General features: G+C 36.5%; 1 protein-coding gene across 1 annotated transcript; it reads right to left on the bottom strand.

Annotated features, from left to right (window-relative positions):
* Positions 1-567: 567 nt before the first annotated feature.
* LOC133337687 (delta-1-pyrroline-5-carboxylate dehydrogenase, mitochondrial-like) lies at positions 568-2,187 on the bottom strand. Its single transcript, XM_061545893.1, has one exon. It carries the CDS (start codon positions 2,185-2,187, stop codon positions 568-570), a length of 1,620 nt encoding a protein of 539 aa, XP_061401877.1.
* Positions 2,188-19,729: the final 17,542 nt, after the last annotated feature.

Below are 19,729 nucleotides of genomic sequence, written 5' to 3'. Positions count from 1 at the left end.
AAAATTTCGAACTCAATTCAATGGAAATTACACTATTAATGTAATTTTACTAAGAACACACAACCCCTTGACCCATAGGGAGACCAATCTTAAACTTCTGTATCGGACCTGTGGTGGTGGTTAGATAAAGAATATTATTGCCCTTTACACCACCTATATAACCTTTCTATAACGACATCTAGTGAGAAAATTTGGTAGCAACTCGGAATAATATCGTATTTTACCCTGAAATCAATTTTTAATATTTTTAAGTCTTTTGGCGTTTGGCCTATTCTAAGATTTATAGTAAAATTTTATGGCGAACATTTTTGTAGAATATTCTTTCGTGCTATAAACCCGTTTCAAATAAGGTTTCAATCATTTCGGGAAAATGAGACCAAAAAGGCCCCTCCAGCGAGTCGACTGAGGGTAAACGTATTAGACAAAACTATTTATATCACTAATATTGAATATAGGTTTTCTAAGCGCATATGAGCTTCAGCTGTACCAAACTCATATGCTAAATAAAATTACCCAAATATTACATTAATCATAAGAATAATTCAAAATATATTGTTCTTTTCAAATTTATTCACTATATCCTCCAATGGCTTCCTCAATCATTTGGGGAGCGGCAAATCGCAGTAAATAATAAGCCGAGCCGTTTTTATCATTTGTACCCGACAAACGATTACCAGATAATGGCAAATGACTCATATTGCCACCAGTACATTGATTATTTACATAAAGATTACCAGCTGACATACGAAGTTTCGATAGGAGTTTTGGTAAAATATCTTCATCTTTGGCAAATATAGAACCACAACCACCAAATTTTTGAGTTTCTCCAATAGTCTTCAAAACATCGTCCAATTTACTGCTCTCATAAACATAAACACTTAGAACAGGTCCCAAAATGTTATCTACCAAAAGACGATCGTGGGGATCCTTACACAACACAACCGTTGGTTCTATAAAATAACCATGAGACTTATTAAAATTTCCACCTACAATTATGTCATTCTCCTTTGTACTGTGGGCATAATTCAAATATTCAACAACATTATCGAAAAGTTCGGCACGAATAATTGCCGAGGAGAAATTCTCTTCATCTGTGGGATCGCCAATTTTCAGGGATCCGACACGATTTTCTAGCTGGTATTTTATTTCAGGCCATTTCGTATCTGGGACATAAAGACGTGCACAGCTATTTGGCCTTTGTCCGGAATAGCTAAATGCTGCAGTGATTGTCAGATCCACAACTTTTTCCATATCTGCCGATTCGTGCACGAAATGGTAACCCTTGCTATCACACTCACCCACCAGCCGTGGGAAACATTTATAATAAATTAATTGTATGGCAATGTCATGCCAAACTGTGCGTAGGGTATTCAGGCGTCCAGCATAATTTACACCTCCCAACGAAGGGGATCTTATGACGGTATCCAGAAATAAACGATAGTTTGAGGGTAAAAATTGCAAAGCAAAAGGCATAATACCAGCCTCTATGAGTGCTTTGTAGATGATATAGGCAGAATGAACACAAGCCCTAGGTGGTCGCCACAGCACAACATTACCCATTATTAATGGTCCCACGGCCAAGTATGCAGCACGCCATGTTGTATTTATCGGCCCTGTACATGCCACAAAACCATCCAGGGGTCTCAAAACAAACCGTGGAATCAAACATTCAGTTGTTGATGTAAGCTTCACTTCGGACAATCGTATCAAATAATCAGCTGTCGAATGAAGCATCCGAATTAGGCGGCCAAAATCCCTTTCAGTTTCTGGGCGAGTCTTTGCCTGCCCCAACATTATGGAAGTCATTAGCTCCGCACTCCTTCCAGGTTCACTGAGCAGCTTTGCTGCAGTTCGAAAACAATTTGCTCGATATTGAATATCGGTATTGGCCCATTCATTTTGTACTTGCATTGCCCGCTCTATGGCCATTTGTATATGCCTCCTTGTGGCGTAGTAATATTTTGCTGCTATTCTCTGATGATTGTGTGGCATTTGCAGATTTTGAGCATCACCAGAATAAATGGTTTCCTCGCCAATTGCTATTGGAATGCTAACATATTGGGAATAAATTTTCTTTACCGCATTATTTAAATCGTCTTTGTTCACTTTGGGCAATTCTATTGCAGCCGATGAAAATAGTCTTCGCAGTGGCCGTAGCGGAAAATTCCAGATGAATTTTGATAGCATTGTAATGTAAACAAAAGCCAACAGATATAAAAGAAGAATAATAAAAATAATTTTGACATTTTTTATTGCCACAATTCTATTGTACTGATTTACATTAACCAATTTTACATGTGGAAATTCTCGTTTCTGCGCAGCTATAATACAGTGATAATTTCTCAAACTCTTAAAATAGTATCGGATGAAAGACTTACTTACTAAGCTGGCTTGTGATAGAACATTAGTTCCATAAGCCGAGCTTAAAAACGATTTCCAAGAGCATCGATCTTGCGCGCACTTTTTTTCTAATTTGAAAACCCATGTTTCGAAATGTTCTCTTCCACTTAATCTTTCCATCGAATTCGCAGCCTACTCCTTCTGCGTGAACCATCAACTGGTTCGCTTTTATTTGCCTTTTGAGCTGGAATATCCTCATTTATTCACACAACATGACCTAGCCAATGTAGTCGCTGCAACTAGATACGTCTGACAATGTCCGAAAATAGATGGTACAACTCATGGTTCATTCCACGGCGATATTCACCGTCAACGCAGATCGGCCCACAGATCTTCCGAATTTCATTTATGGCTGTACCAAGGTATACAAAATCTTTGAATAACTTAAAGCTGTAGTTTTAAAGTTCCACAGTTGGTCCGAGTCTACTGGAAGTCTAGCGGAGTTGATACCATCAGCTTGGTCTTCTCGCCATTTACTGCCAGACTAACTTTGTCAGGTCTGATGCCGCATTGGTATAGTCCGATAATGTCATTGACCAGTGGCTTCAGTCATTCACAGAGCACGCTGGATAACACTTTATATGCGATGGAAAGGAGACTTATTCCTCGATAGATGGCACATATCGTTTTGTCTCCTTTTTTGTGCACGGGACACAGGATGCTGAGGTTCCAATCATTGGGCATGCGTTCGTCTAGCCAACTTGTACAAACCAGCTGGTGCATGCTCCTGACCAGCATCTGATCACATGGTAACCCATCGGCACCTGCTGCTTTTGTTATTCTTCAGCCGATTAATTGCTATTCTGACCTCATCTTAACTAGGTGGTATACACTATATACCGTCATCTTTTATTGGTTCTGGGGTATCTTCTTCACCGCTACTATTTGATACCAGAAGCTTTTCAAAATGCTCCTTCCACATCCTCAACACGCTGTTTGTATCTGTCACCAGGTTTCCATATCTACAAAAGGATGTGCATGAACCAAAGTCTTAGGTTTGCTGTTTAATTCGTTGGTAAAATTTTCGGACTTCATTCCGACTCCTGTACATCTCGATTTGCTCACGCTCACGTTTTTCTTGTTCTTTTTTCTGAAAATACGTTTCTTCTCTCACGTTTTTCCCGATAATTCTCCATCGCATTACTTATTGCTACTGTCTGCAGGGTTGCCCTATACGCTGGGTTTTTACATCAGTAGCATTGCGACACTCCACGGGTGGTGGTGGTCTTTGGTACCAAATGTTGCTTTTGCTGCAGTATGGAGTGGGCAATTCTTTGTAAGTGTGCTTTTATACTATTATAGGGATAAGAAGTGCTTTCGTCAAGCAGGTGGGTAAGTTGAGAGGAGTAGGCCTCGGCTATCTGTTGTGTTTGCAGTTTTTCGACGTCGAGTTTCCGTGTTGTGTTAGATCGCACCATTGCTGCTACATTAGGAGAGAAATCCAGGTGACCTTGTGTATATCGAGATGCTTGAATCTGGTGCAGCTAACTACCATGTTTTTGCTGCCGCGAAGGTAATCGATCTCATTTCGTTGTTGGATGTTTTTTCATGAAGGCTAAATTTTTTGATTTTTACATTAAAACCTCCTAGCAGAATTTTAATGTCATGACCAGGGCGCTCGCAAAATATGACTTTGGTCTGTTCATCTTTGTCTTCGGTCGGAGCATGGGAGCAACCAAGACTGATGTAGAAGAACTTCGTTTTTATGCGGATTTTAGCAATTTTCTCATCTACAGGAGAGAATCTGGTGACTAGGTCTTTCATTCTCCTCTTAACCATAAATCCGCAGCCAAATTCATGTCTCGTTTCATGGCAGCTATAATGCAGTGAGTAATCGTCTGATTTACTTACGCCAGTCCCTTTGTACTTCCTGAGTACATCCGCCAAAGCGAAAACTGCGCCTATTATGTACAACGTGCGCACATTCCAAGTGCAGATTCGCAGATCGTGGTTCTTTATACGTTTTCGGGGGTGGTCAACATTATAGGGTTGGGTTCTCTTTTTCGCTGCTTTTTCATAGTAGGAGGGGGTTTTCAAGTGTGGGCAACTAACCCGACGCACAGTGGGAAAAATGCAGATCTAGCGCGCAGAAAATAAAAGTAGACGTTTTACTGTAAATTTATCGATATTTTGGATAAGAATAGATTTAGATGGACAATTTTAATTATTTTCGGCGCTTAGTGGGTTAATAAAAATTAACCCACTAAGAGCCGAATTTAAAAAAAAAACTTAATTTTTTAGGTGAAAATTACTATTTTGAAGCTTTTTAAAAAATTTTTTAATAAGCAACATTTTTCGTTATAACTAATAGTACTCCTAAAATGGGAGCTTCTTTTAAAAATTCCGAAACATTTGGAGGGTAAAAAGTGGGTTAAGGGCAAACACTATTGGTATTATATGTATCGTTATTATTGTTAATATTATATATCTAAAATATTAAACTATATATATTTTATAAAATTTAGGCATTACTTATTAAATACTGATCAAATTCCGAATCCGAGTGTTGATCTGAATTATTTGGTAGCATTGGATCCTCCAGTAGTTTAAGGACTTCTGCAGATAGGGGCTCACTATATCGATGGGTAAGAGATGTACTACGAGACAAACTTGATATTTTTGGATCAGAAGAAAATAGCAACCTATTGAAAATATCCATCATTGTTTCCTCACGACTAATTTCTCTGGTGTACAGTTCCCTGTAGTTCCGAAAGTCCTTATTTCTGGATTCCATGGCTTCTTCAGACAACATTCATATGGGCAAAGCTGCACATTTCATTATATTAGCTCCATCCACTAATATTTGAAGGCATATTGAACCAAGGATATAATTCCACGAAAAGAATACATGCTCCTCAGTAAGTTCTTTAAATTATTCTGTGTTAATAGCATATCCACAGGCCATGGTTGAAAGGATGATACTAAAATTTTTAATTAATTTTTCATCAACACCAGTTATCGACGATGCCAAGCCAGGTTGGCCAAAAAACGCCTAGCAGTATGCCATCGTTTGTTGTTCCGGATACTGACTTAGGTGTGTCAACAATAATGTGCATTTCTTCCTTCAAATCATTAATGATACGTGCCTTCCTTTCTTCGAAAAGTGGCCGATCGGAGCTATTAATTTTCCACTTTTTCAAAACCAGTCGGTATGAAATGTGCAATATACATTCTAAACATCGAATCCTTGCATGTAAGGTATTCGTATAAGTTGATGTTGTAATCATTCATTACTTTTGGTGTTGCACCGCACCATAAATGTAGGTAAAACCGTGTATATATGATTGTTACACCAATGCTATTTTTTCAGGGTTCATAAAGTAGACCCTTTACATGCGGCATATGAGAAGACTCTTACAACCGAATTCGTTGTAATTTCAATTTTTATTTAGAAAGACATTTGGAGTAAATGTATCTTCAGTGCATGAGTTTATAATCAATGTTTGGAGCAGCTTACTTCAATACCCTCATTTTAATACTCACACCCATTACTCTGGAACCTTAGGACGGACATTTTGAACTTGTTTTTTTCTTATCTGCTATGCTGTGATCTATTCCAAGTCATATTTGATGAATTATATCAAAAAAATTCACAAATTTTTAATTTTATTTGAACAAAACCTTAAAAAAGCTTCCTACACCAAATTGGATTTTTTTCAAAAAATTGCCATAAATCCGAGATTCGCAGGAAGTCGCAGGAAAAAAATTAGTATGATGTTCTAGACAGACACACAAGAAAAATAAAACAAAAATCAAAGCTGAACTCGACTGCACTCCATACTAAATCCCTATTTTAATTGAAGGAATTAAAAAAAGGGCATTACATATATTTAGCCCGAAACACCTAAATTAAATTATTTTAAATTAAGTTATTTATTATATAACATTACCATTTAATTAAATACCAATACTGTATATCAAAAATGGACAAAATGTTATAATAATATATTCACAGAATGCACACGACCATCGCAATTTTGCAGCTAAAAAATGTCATTTTTAACATTGGAAAAAATTTATATTTTAAATGTACCATTATTCCGTTCTAGCTTATTAATTCGGATTATTTTATACGGACTTAAGTACTCTCAACACTCTACTTTAAAACTGCATTAATGTTGAAGTTTCCTTCAACTTAATTTTTTTAATTTATGCGCGCTAGATCGGTACTTTTTCCCACTGTGCGACGCCTCAATCCATGATTTTATAGTTTTTATTTATATTTTATAGTTTTTATTTCAACGGGTGATACAAATAGTTATCCCAGGTGACACCGTGGAGAGTTCAGTGTCAACCGTTGCTTGGTATCTGTCATCCCCTACACCATCGACGCAAAACTACTCATGTAAAAACCAATTTTTATGTGTGTATACATATAGGTGATAAAACACACTTGCTATTAAATAAATACAATCTTAAATTTATAAATTTTTAAAAATTTTCTAAATCTATATTTGTTTTTGCTTTACAAAACAAAAAAACAACATTTTACAATAATGATTTGTGTCAATTGAACTCTGAACTTTGTGTAATAGCATTTGAACGTAGACAAATTGTTGCGAGACATTTGCAATTATTATTTTTGTATTATTTAATTGTTTTTTGTGCGAAACTAAATTAAACTCAATGAGGCTTAAAATTAAAAGGCATTCAATTAAAGTATTTAAGTGGAAAATAATTGACAACTTTACATTTTGTGTTGTTTTAATTGATATCTATTTTTTTGTTTTGTTCGTTTGATTGTTTTTGTGGCCAATTTCATTAAGAGCTTATTATTAACAATAATTTTTTTATTCAGAATTAACTTTTTGTTTAAAAGTAATTCAGGGTGTGAAATGAAGAGCGTGAACGGGAAATATTCGTGTATCAAACAATATGTATTTTTTTATATTTTGGTTTATAATAATCCGTCAACATCAATGAAATTTTTAACAGAATATTTTCAATATTTCGCTTATTAAAATTAAAACCCATAATCACCATGTAACATTTTCAATGAAGGAACTATTACAGTGGTATTTACATTGTTATTTTAGTTAATTGTTTAGTTTGCTGTTCATTTAAACAATATTTACAACAATTATTGGGACAGGTATTTGATGCAACATAGCACGACGGTTCTGTTTAAGGTAGTTCAATATTTACCTAATAAAATATGTAAATCTAAATAATGAATGTAGAAGTTTGATATATATTGAATTGAATCATTTGAAAAATATAGTAAATCGTTAGCCGGCTTGGCCGACAGATGTATGCTATCATGCCCACAACAGAATATGTACAGGGATTTTCTTATATCCAAATAATTTTTAAGGTCGATGACCGATTGTTTAGTTAGTTCTTCTTTTAAGTGATGAATTCATACAAAACCAGTGACCAGAGCAGTATAGTCGGACGGGGCCGACCATATGATACCCTACACAACGAAAATCTAACTTTGTGTGGTTCTATATTCTGAGTTCGGGTAATATTTACGATCAACTTCTCGGATCTATGTACTTCAGGGGTAAATATATACGCTATAGAATACACATTTTGCCATTCTTCACACAAAAGTCAGGGTCCATTTGAGCCGTTAAATATTGATCGATCTTTATCAAAACAGGCATGCTTATTCTTTGACCCGATCCCCTTCTCCATTCTTGGGCGATAATTGCGGCCTCTAGAGCGACCAGAAAATAAGACAAAAATAAAGTTTTGCACCATTTCATCCCCTAAATATTAACCGATCTTTACAAACAATGGGGACCTTCATTGGCCAGAACCCATCCTGCATGCAAAATTTCTCGAAGATTGGTTCATAACTGTAACCTACATCGTGTTTACAAATCATAATGGAAAGACAGACGGACACACATATCTAGATCGACTCATCTAGTCGAGATACGAAATCGGTATAAAGGTCTAGGATCAATACTCAAGAAGTACAAAGCCGACATTATTGCCTTACACGAACTGGGATGGGAAAGTACAGGCGAAAGTAAATCAGACGATTACACACTACATTATAGCTGCAATGAAACGAGGCATGAGTTTGGCTGCGGATTTATGGTCAACAGGAGAATAAAAGACCTCGCCTCCAGATTCACTCCAGTAGGAAAAGCATATGGCCACTGACCTGGCCATGACATTAAAATTCTGCTAGAAAATTTTAACGAAAAAATCGTAAGGGAAAATATTTTTGGCCGCACCGTCGGGAAATTCAGCCTATATGAAGAGATATCCAACAACGGCATGAGGTTGATTGACTTCGAGCCAGAAAAAACATGGTAGTTAGCAGCACAAGATTTAAGCATCTCGATATACACAAGGCAACCTTCATTTCTCCTGTTCATGCAACGAGAAATCAAATCGACCATGTTGTGATAGACGGACGGCATTCGTCTAGTGTTTTAGACGTTCGATCTATCCTAGGAGCGTATGTCGATTCCGACCACTACATAGTAGCAGCTCGTCTTAACATAGCAACACAACATGGAAACTCGAACACAAAAGGTAGCTGAAGCCTACTCAGGAATCACAATGAGGTCCGGAAATTTCACAAAGAAGTAAAACACCAAACCGAAGGATTTGATGTAAGTCTCCTTCCCATTGCATATAAAGTGCTATCCAGCGTAGCGGAAGCAAATCGAATGTACAGGAATCACAATGAGGTTCGGAGCACCAAACCGAAGGAAAGTCTCCTTCCCATTGCATATAAAGAGTGAACGACTGAAGCCAATGGTCAATGACATACCAATGTGGCTTGAGACCACCATTGACCAGATTTTAACTCTGCGCCAAATCCTGGAATATAAGCACGAAAAATTAATACGACTATGCAGGATAACCGTAAAAGTCGGAAAGGACCTCTGGGAGGACTTTAATACCGATCGAGGATTCAAACAGTTGACACTTTGTCGTATGATCTTTTTAATATCCTGCGGGCAATGGTCATACGATAGGCAAAAATGGACAACAATGACACTGTGTACAAATGTTACTCGCCTACGAACACTGAGAGCGGTAATAGCCACCTTTCAACAAATTGAGAAGGAGTCTGCTAATGTGGACATGACAATAAACATGACAAGGTGTCCAGTATACTCGGACCAACTGTGGAACTTGAGAACTACAGCTTCCAGGTAGTCAAAGATTTGATATACCTTGGTACCGCCATAAATAAGACTAATGACATCAGTTTTAATATTCGGAGGAGAATAGTGTTGGCCAACATATGCTATGGTCTATGTAAGCAGTTCAGAAACAAGGCCACCTCCCGCCAGACCAGACGCACACTCTACTAGACGCTCATACTACCCGTACTGTTGAGGCAGATCTTGGGGGGTTTGAGAGAAAAATTCTCCCAAAGATCTATGGGCCGGTCTGCGTCGAAGATCTAAGGGCCGATCTGCGTCTACGGTGAATATCGCCGTCGAATGAACCATGAGTTGTACCATCACTTCGTGGACATCGACAAAGTAGGACGTATCGAGCTGCAGCGAGTACGTTGGCAAGGCCATGTTTTGAGAATGGATGAGGATGCCCCATCTCAAAGACATATAAAAACGAGCCAGCTGATGGCTCACACAGAAGGGGAAGGCCACAAATTAGAAGGAAAAATCAAGTGAAAGGGAACATTTCGAAACATGGTCTTCCAAATTGAAATAGCTGCGCACAAGTCCGACGAGCCTGGAAATCTTTTTTAAGGTCGGCTTATGGAACAAATGTTATGTCACAAGCCATCTAAGTAGTAAGAATTGGGACGCTTCAGATCGTAAATTCCATTATCGAACACGATGCATTGTTTTATTGAATGCTTATATTTTTCTGGGATTTCATACTTGAAACAATCGAAAAAGGTTAACAATAGTAGGTGCATATGTTCCCAATCTCAAAATTCGCCGTAAGCGGTTTTGCACTCTTTGAAGCTAGATCGCATATGCACACTCCACTCCGATTGAGACACTGCCAAAAAAGTTGAAAAGAAAGAAATCCATTATTTTTATATGAAATATATGACTTTATTTAATAAACCGGCCTACCTGGTCGAGGTGCATCTTTAACATCAAAAAATCCTGAACAGAATCTACGAAACCAAAATTGCACATAATTGGCTGTTACAGTATCGGAACCATAAGCACAATTCAAATGCCGTTTGTCTTGCATTTTCGCCTTTGTTAAAGAAAAACTGTAAAATGTACGATTTTCCCATTGCTCACTTCCATTTTTAACACTGAATGCACTAAACAAAAAACAGCAAAATAATTTTTTTAACTGCGTTATGTCACCCTTCCAACGAGTATACATCTGAAAATGTTTGATCGATACTTTACGATAAATCTATTCGTAGAGTCATCTGCCAAAAAATTGATTTCTTTTTACCCAATCTAATATGTATGTGTACAGACTTCCAGAACTACCACCTCCTTATATCGACGCTACTTCTCAACCTTAATTCGCATTCCAAATTTGTAGCTCTATCCATTCATATGCTAAAAAATTTTACGAAGTTTCGTACACTTTATTTCTTTTCGGATACTTATAGTTCGATTTTCAATCAGTGATCCTCTCTTCACATATAAGCAGTGTTGCCAATTTAGCACTTTTAGTGCTAGATTTAGCACTTTTCAAAATCGTTTAGCACCAAAAAAATTGATCTAGCACCTAGCATCTTTTTTAGCACTTTTTATTTTTTTCTGGATATTTTCAAAATATTCCGTCTATTTGATTTTATACCAAAAAAATTGCCGTTTTTCGATTCCACATACAATTTTTTTTATGTTTCACGCTATGATCTTTATTTATTTTTAATGTTAAAGAAGTGTCAGTATATCTATGAACAAGTAAAAAAAACCCGACCCGGTCGAACTTGTTATAAACACCATGTTAAACACCTGCACCACGTGGTGTTTATTAAAATTTTCTTAAAACATTGGCTGGTATTAGGTTGTTTATTTGGAAAAAAACAATGCTGATTATATTTTATATTATAAACTATCTGGAATGTCAAATTATAGCCACTTATAGGGTCACGTCCCACCTTATATGGAAGTTATGTCAAAAATGGACATACATCGAAAAATTTCGCCAATTTTATACAACCACTTCGGTGGGAAAAGGGTTTTAAAACTTTAAAATGATGCGAATAGGACGGACATTTTATATGGAGTATATGAACAAATATAGAAATTGTCCACATAAATATTTTCTACCCTAACAAAACCCATAGAATACGGCTAAATCCCTCAAAATGCCGAAAATAGGCCTCCGAACCCTACGCGCAATGTGATATTACAATCAATTCTATTAAAAAACGTCCCCGACCGCTCTCTGAGGCTACCCTGAGAGGGCCCAATATTGATAATTGTTGGTATGGAGATTTTCTGCCTAATGGGAATCCAAAATATAAAATTGGAACCACTTCGGTTGAATAATGTGCCTAAAGTCACCAAGCCACCGAATTATGAAGGTACCGCTATATACTAAAATGTTTGTTAGGCAGATTTTTTATAGCCTCAGCCTTATGGCTAATGAGGGTATATACACTTTGATCCGGTGAAAATGTGCCTCATCGAGATATTGGTTTTAGATCACATGTTTCTTTGGACCAAATCCGTTTCAGAAAATATAGGGTCGATTTACACATGTCCGTCCGTCTGGCTGGCTGGCTGGTGCGACGATAACTCTCGAAGGGAATAATCAATTTCATCCATTTGCATTTAATAGTTCTTCCAAACATAGTTTAAGTTCGAAGATTCTGAATATCGGCACTCCTTCTGGTACCTCCCCCACAAAATGGTCAAAATTATGCTAAAAACTAATTTCATAATAACATGCAAACGGAACATTCGATTTTAACGAAACTTTGTACAACCTATTATCTTTACCCACAGAGGGTCAAAATATTTATAAATGCAATATCAGGCGATTATTGCATTGGTATATTATCTATACCAATTCCGAAGATTGGACCCAATAGTTTATACAATTTTATCAATATTAAATCCGAAACCTCATTGATAAAAACATATTTCTTATATACAGCTAATAATAACATCTGTGTTTAATTCCGAAGACCTCCGCAAACCATAAGCTGGGGGTATATCTCTGTCGGTAACACCGACTGACACTCTTTTACTTGTTTCCAATGAAAATCGAAACTATCAAATTATTGCTAATTCGGTTGGGGCTACCCTAAAAAGAACAGATAAATCACATTTTCATTTTCCATTTTCAGAATTTCAAAGATCTGTTATCAATATTGCGAGCTATATATACATGGCTATATCGACTTATAAATTTATTCTGACTATGAATAAGTAGGATATCAGATGAATATTTCCAGGTTTCATTATTAGCTTTAAGCGAAATTCCTTCTATAAACTATTTAGCACTTTTATTCAGCACTTTTTTAAAATTTTTAGCACTTTCTAGCATTTTTTTAAACAAAATCTAGCATTTTTTAATGACAAAGTTTTGGCAACACTGGCTATCAGGGACATTATAGTTCATGGAAATTAAGTATTTTATCCCTTAAACTCAGATCATATTAACTATACTTAATTGATGGTTCACGCAGAAAGGGAAGGCCACGAATTAGATGGATAGATCAAGTGGAACATTTCGGAACATGGTCTTTCAAATTGGAAGAGTGCCTGCAAATCTTTTTTAAGGGGGACGAACCGATTTCAATTTGTACAAAATTATGTGCGAATCGGACTTGTATATTGTTTGTAAATGCCTTGTTAACTTCGAAGTGAGGCACCAGCGAAATTCTCATGCAGTTTATTTCTTTGGGCAGCTAAGTACTTCGCTTTATTACAAGAGACATTTGGGTTTGAAAGGTTGTTTGTGTAGAAGCAATAAATAGCTTCTGCCTTACCACTCGGCGAACAATGCCATATATTCCCCAATCAAAAATAGTTTTTTTAATAAAAACAACAAACTGGGATTCAGCCTGACTATTTTGCAAAAAAAAAATTAAAAACCAGTAAGGAAAGTAGTAAAGTCGGACGGGGCCGACTATATGATACCCTTCACCACTATGGATATATTAAACAGGACTATTAACATGAAATTGGATGAAATAATCTGAATCTGGGCCGATTTTCTCGAAACTGGGCAGACATCATTCTAGGCTCAATTCAGTACGTTATGCCAAATTTCCTGCAAATCGAAAGATATATAGGGACTTTGGGGCACCATTAACATGAAATCGGACGAAACTATATATGGGAGCTATATCTAAATCTGGACCGATTTTCGCGAAACTGGGCAGACATCATTCTAGCCTCAATTCAGTATGTTATGCCAAATTTCATGCAAATCGAAAGATATATAAGGACTTTGGTACACCATTTACCTTAAATCGGAGGAAGATATATACGGGAGCTATATCTAAATCTGAACCGATTTTCACGAAACTTTGCACACATCATTCTAGACTTAATTCAGTGCGCTATGCCAAATTTCGTGCAAATCGAAAGATATATAGGGACTTTGGTACGCCATTTACCAAAAATCGGGCGAAACTATATATGGGAGCTATATCTAAATCTGAACCGATTTTCACGAAACTTGGCACACATCTTTCGTGGCTCAATTCAGTACGCTATGCCAAATTTCGTGCAAATCGAAAGATTTTCAGGGTCTAAAGTCCGTAAATCGGGCAAAACTATATATGGGAGCTATATATAAATCTGAACCGATTTTCACGAAACTTGGCACACATCTTTCGTGGCTCAATTCAGTACGCTATGCCAAATTTCGTGCAAATCGAAAGATTTCCAGGGTCTAAAGTCCGTAAATCGGGCAAAAATATATATGGGAGCTATATCTAAATCTGAACCGATTTTTCCCAATTTCAATAGGGTTCGTCCTTGGGCCAAACAAATGAGCTGTGCCAAATTTCATCCAAATCGGATCATAAATGCGACCTGTACTTTGTTAACAATTTAACATGGACAGACGGACGGATGGACGGACATGCATAAATCGATTCAGAAAGTGATTCTATGCATATTCTCAAAAGGAACCATGGGTCTATCTCGATTATTTTTGCCTGTTACAAACATATGCACAAAGACATAATACCCTGTACCACAGTGTGGTGAAGGGTATAAAAACGACATAGACCCATAGCTACTTTTTAGTATATACATAGAATTATTTTTCAGACGATTTATGCATGTCTCTCCATTCATGTATTATTTTAAACAAGATACATGCCACCATTATGATCCGAAATTTTATTTGCACATAGACGAGTCCTATTGACATTGGTCAAAATCGGTTCAGATTTATATATAGATCCCATATAAGTATTGAATAGATTCTAGAATGATGTATCCTGTTCTTGTCCGGTCATGTTTTTTTAATTTCTAAAAAAAAATGTTCAAACGCTTCAGTCGTCAACAAAAACTATAACGAAGAAATCTTCGACATCGTCGTCGTCGTACATTGTTACGGAATACCAAAAATGTTTCAATAGTTATCGATGAAAGTCTACAACGACATAGGGAATACCAATTTGCAAAAGACGATTCTCTTCGACGTCGTTTCGTGTCGACGACGACATACGGAATAGGGGGATTGTCGCAACGTATACGCCACAAATACATTGTTTGCAAAATATATAGTAAGAGCAAGTATAAAAATTCATTAGTTGTACAAGTTCCGATATAGGCATATAGACTTGTAGGGGTTCTAAATCTACAGAGTAGCTATAGTGCCGAAAGTATTTGTTGCACAAAAACGAACGTATTTAAGACGTATTTAAGCTTTCTGATTCTTTCTTAGCGATCGTTCTTCTCAGATGACAATATGTAATCGTTGAGGTACCAATAAATGGTCTTAACGATGACACAATCGATGGAACCTCAACATTAGTAATGACATTATTAATTATTCTCTTGGGGCGTACGCCACTTAGAAGGAAAGCAAAGATTTCACAAATCTGCTAAAGCTGCACACTTTTCAACCATCCGAAATTTAGAATTATTGGGTAACGGGCGTAAAGACCTAATTTCACAAGCCACGAATTATTTTATTCCGCACATCAAGAAAAAATCATTATCAACATTTTTCATCGCCAGAAGATTATGTTAAGATCATCATAGGTAAATATCATGGATTACAAAGGCACATCATTCTAGACCTAATTCATTACGCTATGCCAAATTTCGTTGAAAGCGGAAGATATATAAGCACTATGGTACACCATTTACATTAAATCGGACGAAACTATGTATGAGACCTATATCTAAATCTGGACCGATCTTCAGGAAACTTGACACACATCATTCTAGACCTAATTCATTACGCTGAGCCAAATTTCGTGCAAATCGAAAGATATATAGGGACTTTGGTACACCATTTAAATTAAATCGGACGAAAATATATATGGGAGCTATATCTAAATCTGGTCCGATTTTCAGGAAACTTAACACACATCATTCTAGACCTAATTCATTACGCTATGCCAAATTTCGTTCAAAGCGGAAGATATATAAGTACTATGGTACACCATTTACATTAAATCGAACAAATCTATGTATGGGACCTATATCTAAATCTGGACCGATCTTCAGGAAGCGTGACACACATCATTCTAGACCTAATTCATTACACTGAGCCAAATTTCGTGCAAATCGAAAGATATATAGGGACTTTTGTACACCATTTACCTTAAATCGGACGAAAATATATATGGGAGCTATATCTAAACAGATTTTTCCCAATTTCAATAGGGTTCGTCCTTGGGCCAAATAAGTGACCTATGCCAAATTTCATCTAAATCGGATCATAAATGTGACCTGTACTTTGTTAACAAAAATACATGGACAGACGGACATGCGTAAATCGACTCAGAAAGTGATTCTATGCATATTCTCAAAAGGAACCATGGGTCTATCTCGATTCCTTTTGCCTGTTACAAACATATGCAAAAGACATAATACCCCTACCACAGTGTGGTGAAGGGTATAAATATTTCTGGCCAGAAAAAATTACAAACAACTAAATTAGCAAAATATGTATATGCGCATGTGCAGTTAAAAATGTCTCTAAATATTGTACTGTTTTATTTTTACTAACGCTTATTATCTTTATTATGAACAAAATAAAAAAAAATATACCATAAAAATAAAAAATCACGTCTTTGATATTTCCCAAATAGGGTTGTAAAATAACTTTTAATCTGTATATTAAAAAATACTACCAACTATAATTTTTCAGGGACGAAAAAACGTCAAGATAAATAGTTGCAAACGAATTGGCAAAAATATGTCAATATCAAAAGAAATAAATTCAAATAATTAGTAAATTAACCCATAAACCTATTTCGAATTTAACACACCTTCACTCTTGACTTCAATGGCCGTAGATCACATCAAACATCTTCCTCTCCTTTCCCCTTCTCCACACACTTTCTATTCCTCTACGTTATGTACACATAGATATGTACCGAGAAGAATGTCATGTGGATGTTAACTGTTAACTGCATATGGAGTTGGCATAACAGCTCCATTACCCCGACAGCAGCAGCAACAACAACAACATCAGCTGCTGAAACATTAATGCTACCAAACTTCTCTCATTACCAATTCATTTCCTAGTATTATGTCTTCTTAGCTGTTGCTGCCACTACTGTTGCCAGTGATTTTGTTGTTGTTGTTGCTCTTCGAAACACAAAATATATTGGCCAAGTGTTTTCAGCAATTAACTAATAATATTGCCCCGATAATAGACCTGATTAAAATAGTTAAAATAAAAATTGTGAGTTTTTTTATTGACGCTTTCAAAATCGAATTGAAAACCCATAAATTTTGTTTGTTCGATAAAAATAAAATTGAAAGGGGGAAGAAATCGCCAATGGATTTAAGATGTTAAGTGGTAGGAGATATAGATGAGGGACTTTGGCATATGTCCATGTTCTAATAGAAGCCTCATATGAATTTCAGTTATATTAAAGGTGCTTGACATATTTTCCAACTGAAGTGGCAATAATTTTTTATTTTGGGTTCTCAAAAGATGAACACTTTCTAGCAGACACATCCCGCCGATATTTTAACATGTTGGCGAATTCCGAGGGAGTTTCTAAGTCACCAGGGTCTTAGGTGGTGGACAGGGAGAAGGCGGGCGATCATATTAATCGATTAAAATCATTTAAATCTGGAGGCACTGGGATACCTGGTTCCCGCGTAAAACATTGACTACTGAGGTATTCCCCTAAAACAAATATGTTAAAACAGAAGAAATTTTGCATTACGATGCAGAACGAAAATAACCCATTCAGGGTAAATGTCATAAATCTGCCCTCGAATCACACCCCGTCATCATTCTGCGATCGTGAGCCAACATCTCCAACAGATGTGAGAGCCTTGGCATGTGTAGTCAAGAGTACCGCAACAAACACGCAGCCATTAGGAAAAGTGGAATTTGAATGTAAGAACCAAATAGGAAGAACAATCTCGTCCCAAACGAACTCAAAATCCGGATCTGAACTACGGACGCTTTGAAGAATAAGCCTGAAACCGTGAATATTAAACGAAAAAAACCGGACTGTACGGAAGAGGAAGATGACGGTGATCGACGAATGTAGTGTGCCCGATAAACTAAAAAAAAAAATAAGACAACAACACCTGCTCCAAGGATAGGAGCCAATCGATCTGAACTTCTGCAATTTGAGACCTCAAGAACCCCTGAAGCCCTGAGAAAGCAGCTTTTATTGACCCCTTAATCCCCTCTAATCATAGGCATCATACTCAACAACAACTAAAGCACCCTGACAAAAAAGGTAAAACAAATGTTGCCCATATAACTTTTCAACAACATTTAAGGTATTTTAAAGGCCGAGGTCCCCAACAGAAGTTGCTGTATTATTGGTTTCCAGTCCATTAGGGATTATTTTGTTTCTACGTCCCCCACTTTTCAGCCCTTGCGATTTTGACCCTAGAAACCTCAGATAAAACCCCTATCAATTGGTTTTAAGTCTTGAAATATATTCAATTACAAAAGATTAATAATTGTATATTTTCAGGTTATGTTGGACGGTCCGGAACTTTTAGACCTCGCGGTTTTTGGTGCCAGGAACCTCGAATAAAAAGTATTTGATTTCTTTTTGAGTCTATATTAATACAAATTTAAAAAAAAAAAACAGTAAGGAAAGCTCAAACGTCGGACGGGATCAACTATATGATACCCTTCACCACTTTGGATACATACAAGACATGCTTTGGCGGACCAGTAAAATGGAATCGGACGAAATTAACTGGGTGAAGTACATAGATATTTGAACTAAATTACAACAACGAATACACATACTATTCTGAAATCTATGAATGATTGCATGTCAATCGGATTCTTTTATGTACATATGTATGAACTGGACATTATTGAGCAACCGTGGCATATAGCAATTGCTACGTAGCAGCACAGCGCGCTGTCCACAATTTTATTTCGTTTATATCGAACAGACGTAGGCTCATAAGACGAAAATATATATGGGAACTGTATCTAAATCTGATCCGAGTTTATCAAAACTGTATGTGGAAGCTGTGTAAATCTGAACCGATTAAAAAATCCATAGACATTAAACTGGACTCAATTCAGTACGGGAGTTTGGAACACTATTTATATAAAATCGGAGGAAATATATATGGGAGCTATATCTAAGTCTGAACCGCTTTCAATAAAACTTCGCATACATCATTATGGACCTATTTCAGTGCGTTGTGCATATCAATATGGACCTATTTCAATAGACTGTGCAACATTTTGTATTAATCGGACAATTCTTGGGAGTTTGGTGCACCATTAACATAAACACGTACTAAACTGTATATAGGAGCTATATCTAAATCTAAACCAATTTCAAACAAAAAAAAAACTTCACGGATATAGAACTGGAGTTAAGTCTGTATGCTGTGCAAAATTTTGTTTGGATCGGACACATATTAGGAGTTTGGTGCACCATTTAGAAAAAAATCGGACGAAACTATATATGAGAGTTATTTCTAAATTTTAATGGATATCCATAAAACTTCATACACATCAATATGTACTTATTTCAAAAGGCTGTGAAAAATGTTGTATCAAACGGACATTCCTTAGGATTTGCTGCACCAATGACCAAAAATTGGACGAAACGATATATGGGAGCTATATCTAAATCTGAACCGATTTCCACAAAACTTCTTACACATCAATATGGACCTAATTCAGTACGGTCCTATTAGATAAAATCGTACGAAAATAGATATGGGAGCTATATCTTAATCTGAACCGATTTTTCTCCAATTTCAATAAGGTTCTTCCTTGGGTCAAATAAGTGAGCAGTGTCAGAAAG

Source organism: Musca vetustissima, unplaced genomic scaffold (genome assembly GCF_032173495.1).
Source record: "Musca vetustissima isolate MV318-11 ecotype Yass unplaced genomic scaffold, APGP_CSIRO_Mvet_v1 utg44835, whole genome shotgun sequence".
NCBI lineage: Eukaryota > Metazoa > Arthropoda > Insecta > Diptera > Muscidae > Musca > Musca vetustissima.
The sequence above is the reverse complement of the archived record's forward strand: the minus strand, read 5'-3'. Positions and strand labels throughout refer to the sequence as shown.

What these genes read in the sequence shown, in the direction of transcription:
- LOC133337687 (XM_061545893.1), bottom strand. Translation starts at nt 2,187, where the DNA reads ATGCTATCAAAATTCATCTGGAATTTTCCGCTACGGCCACTGCGAAGA.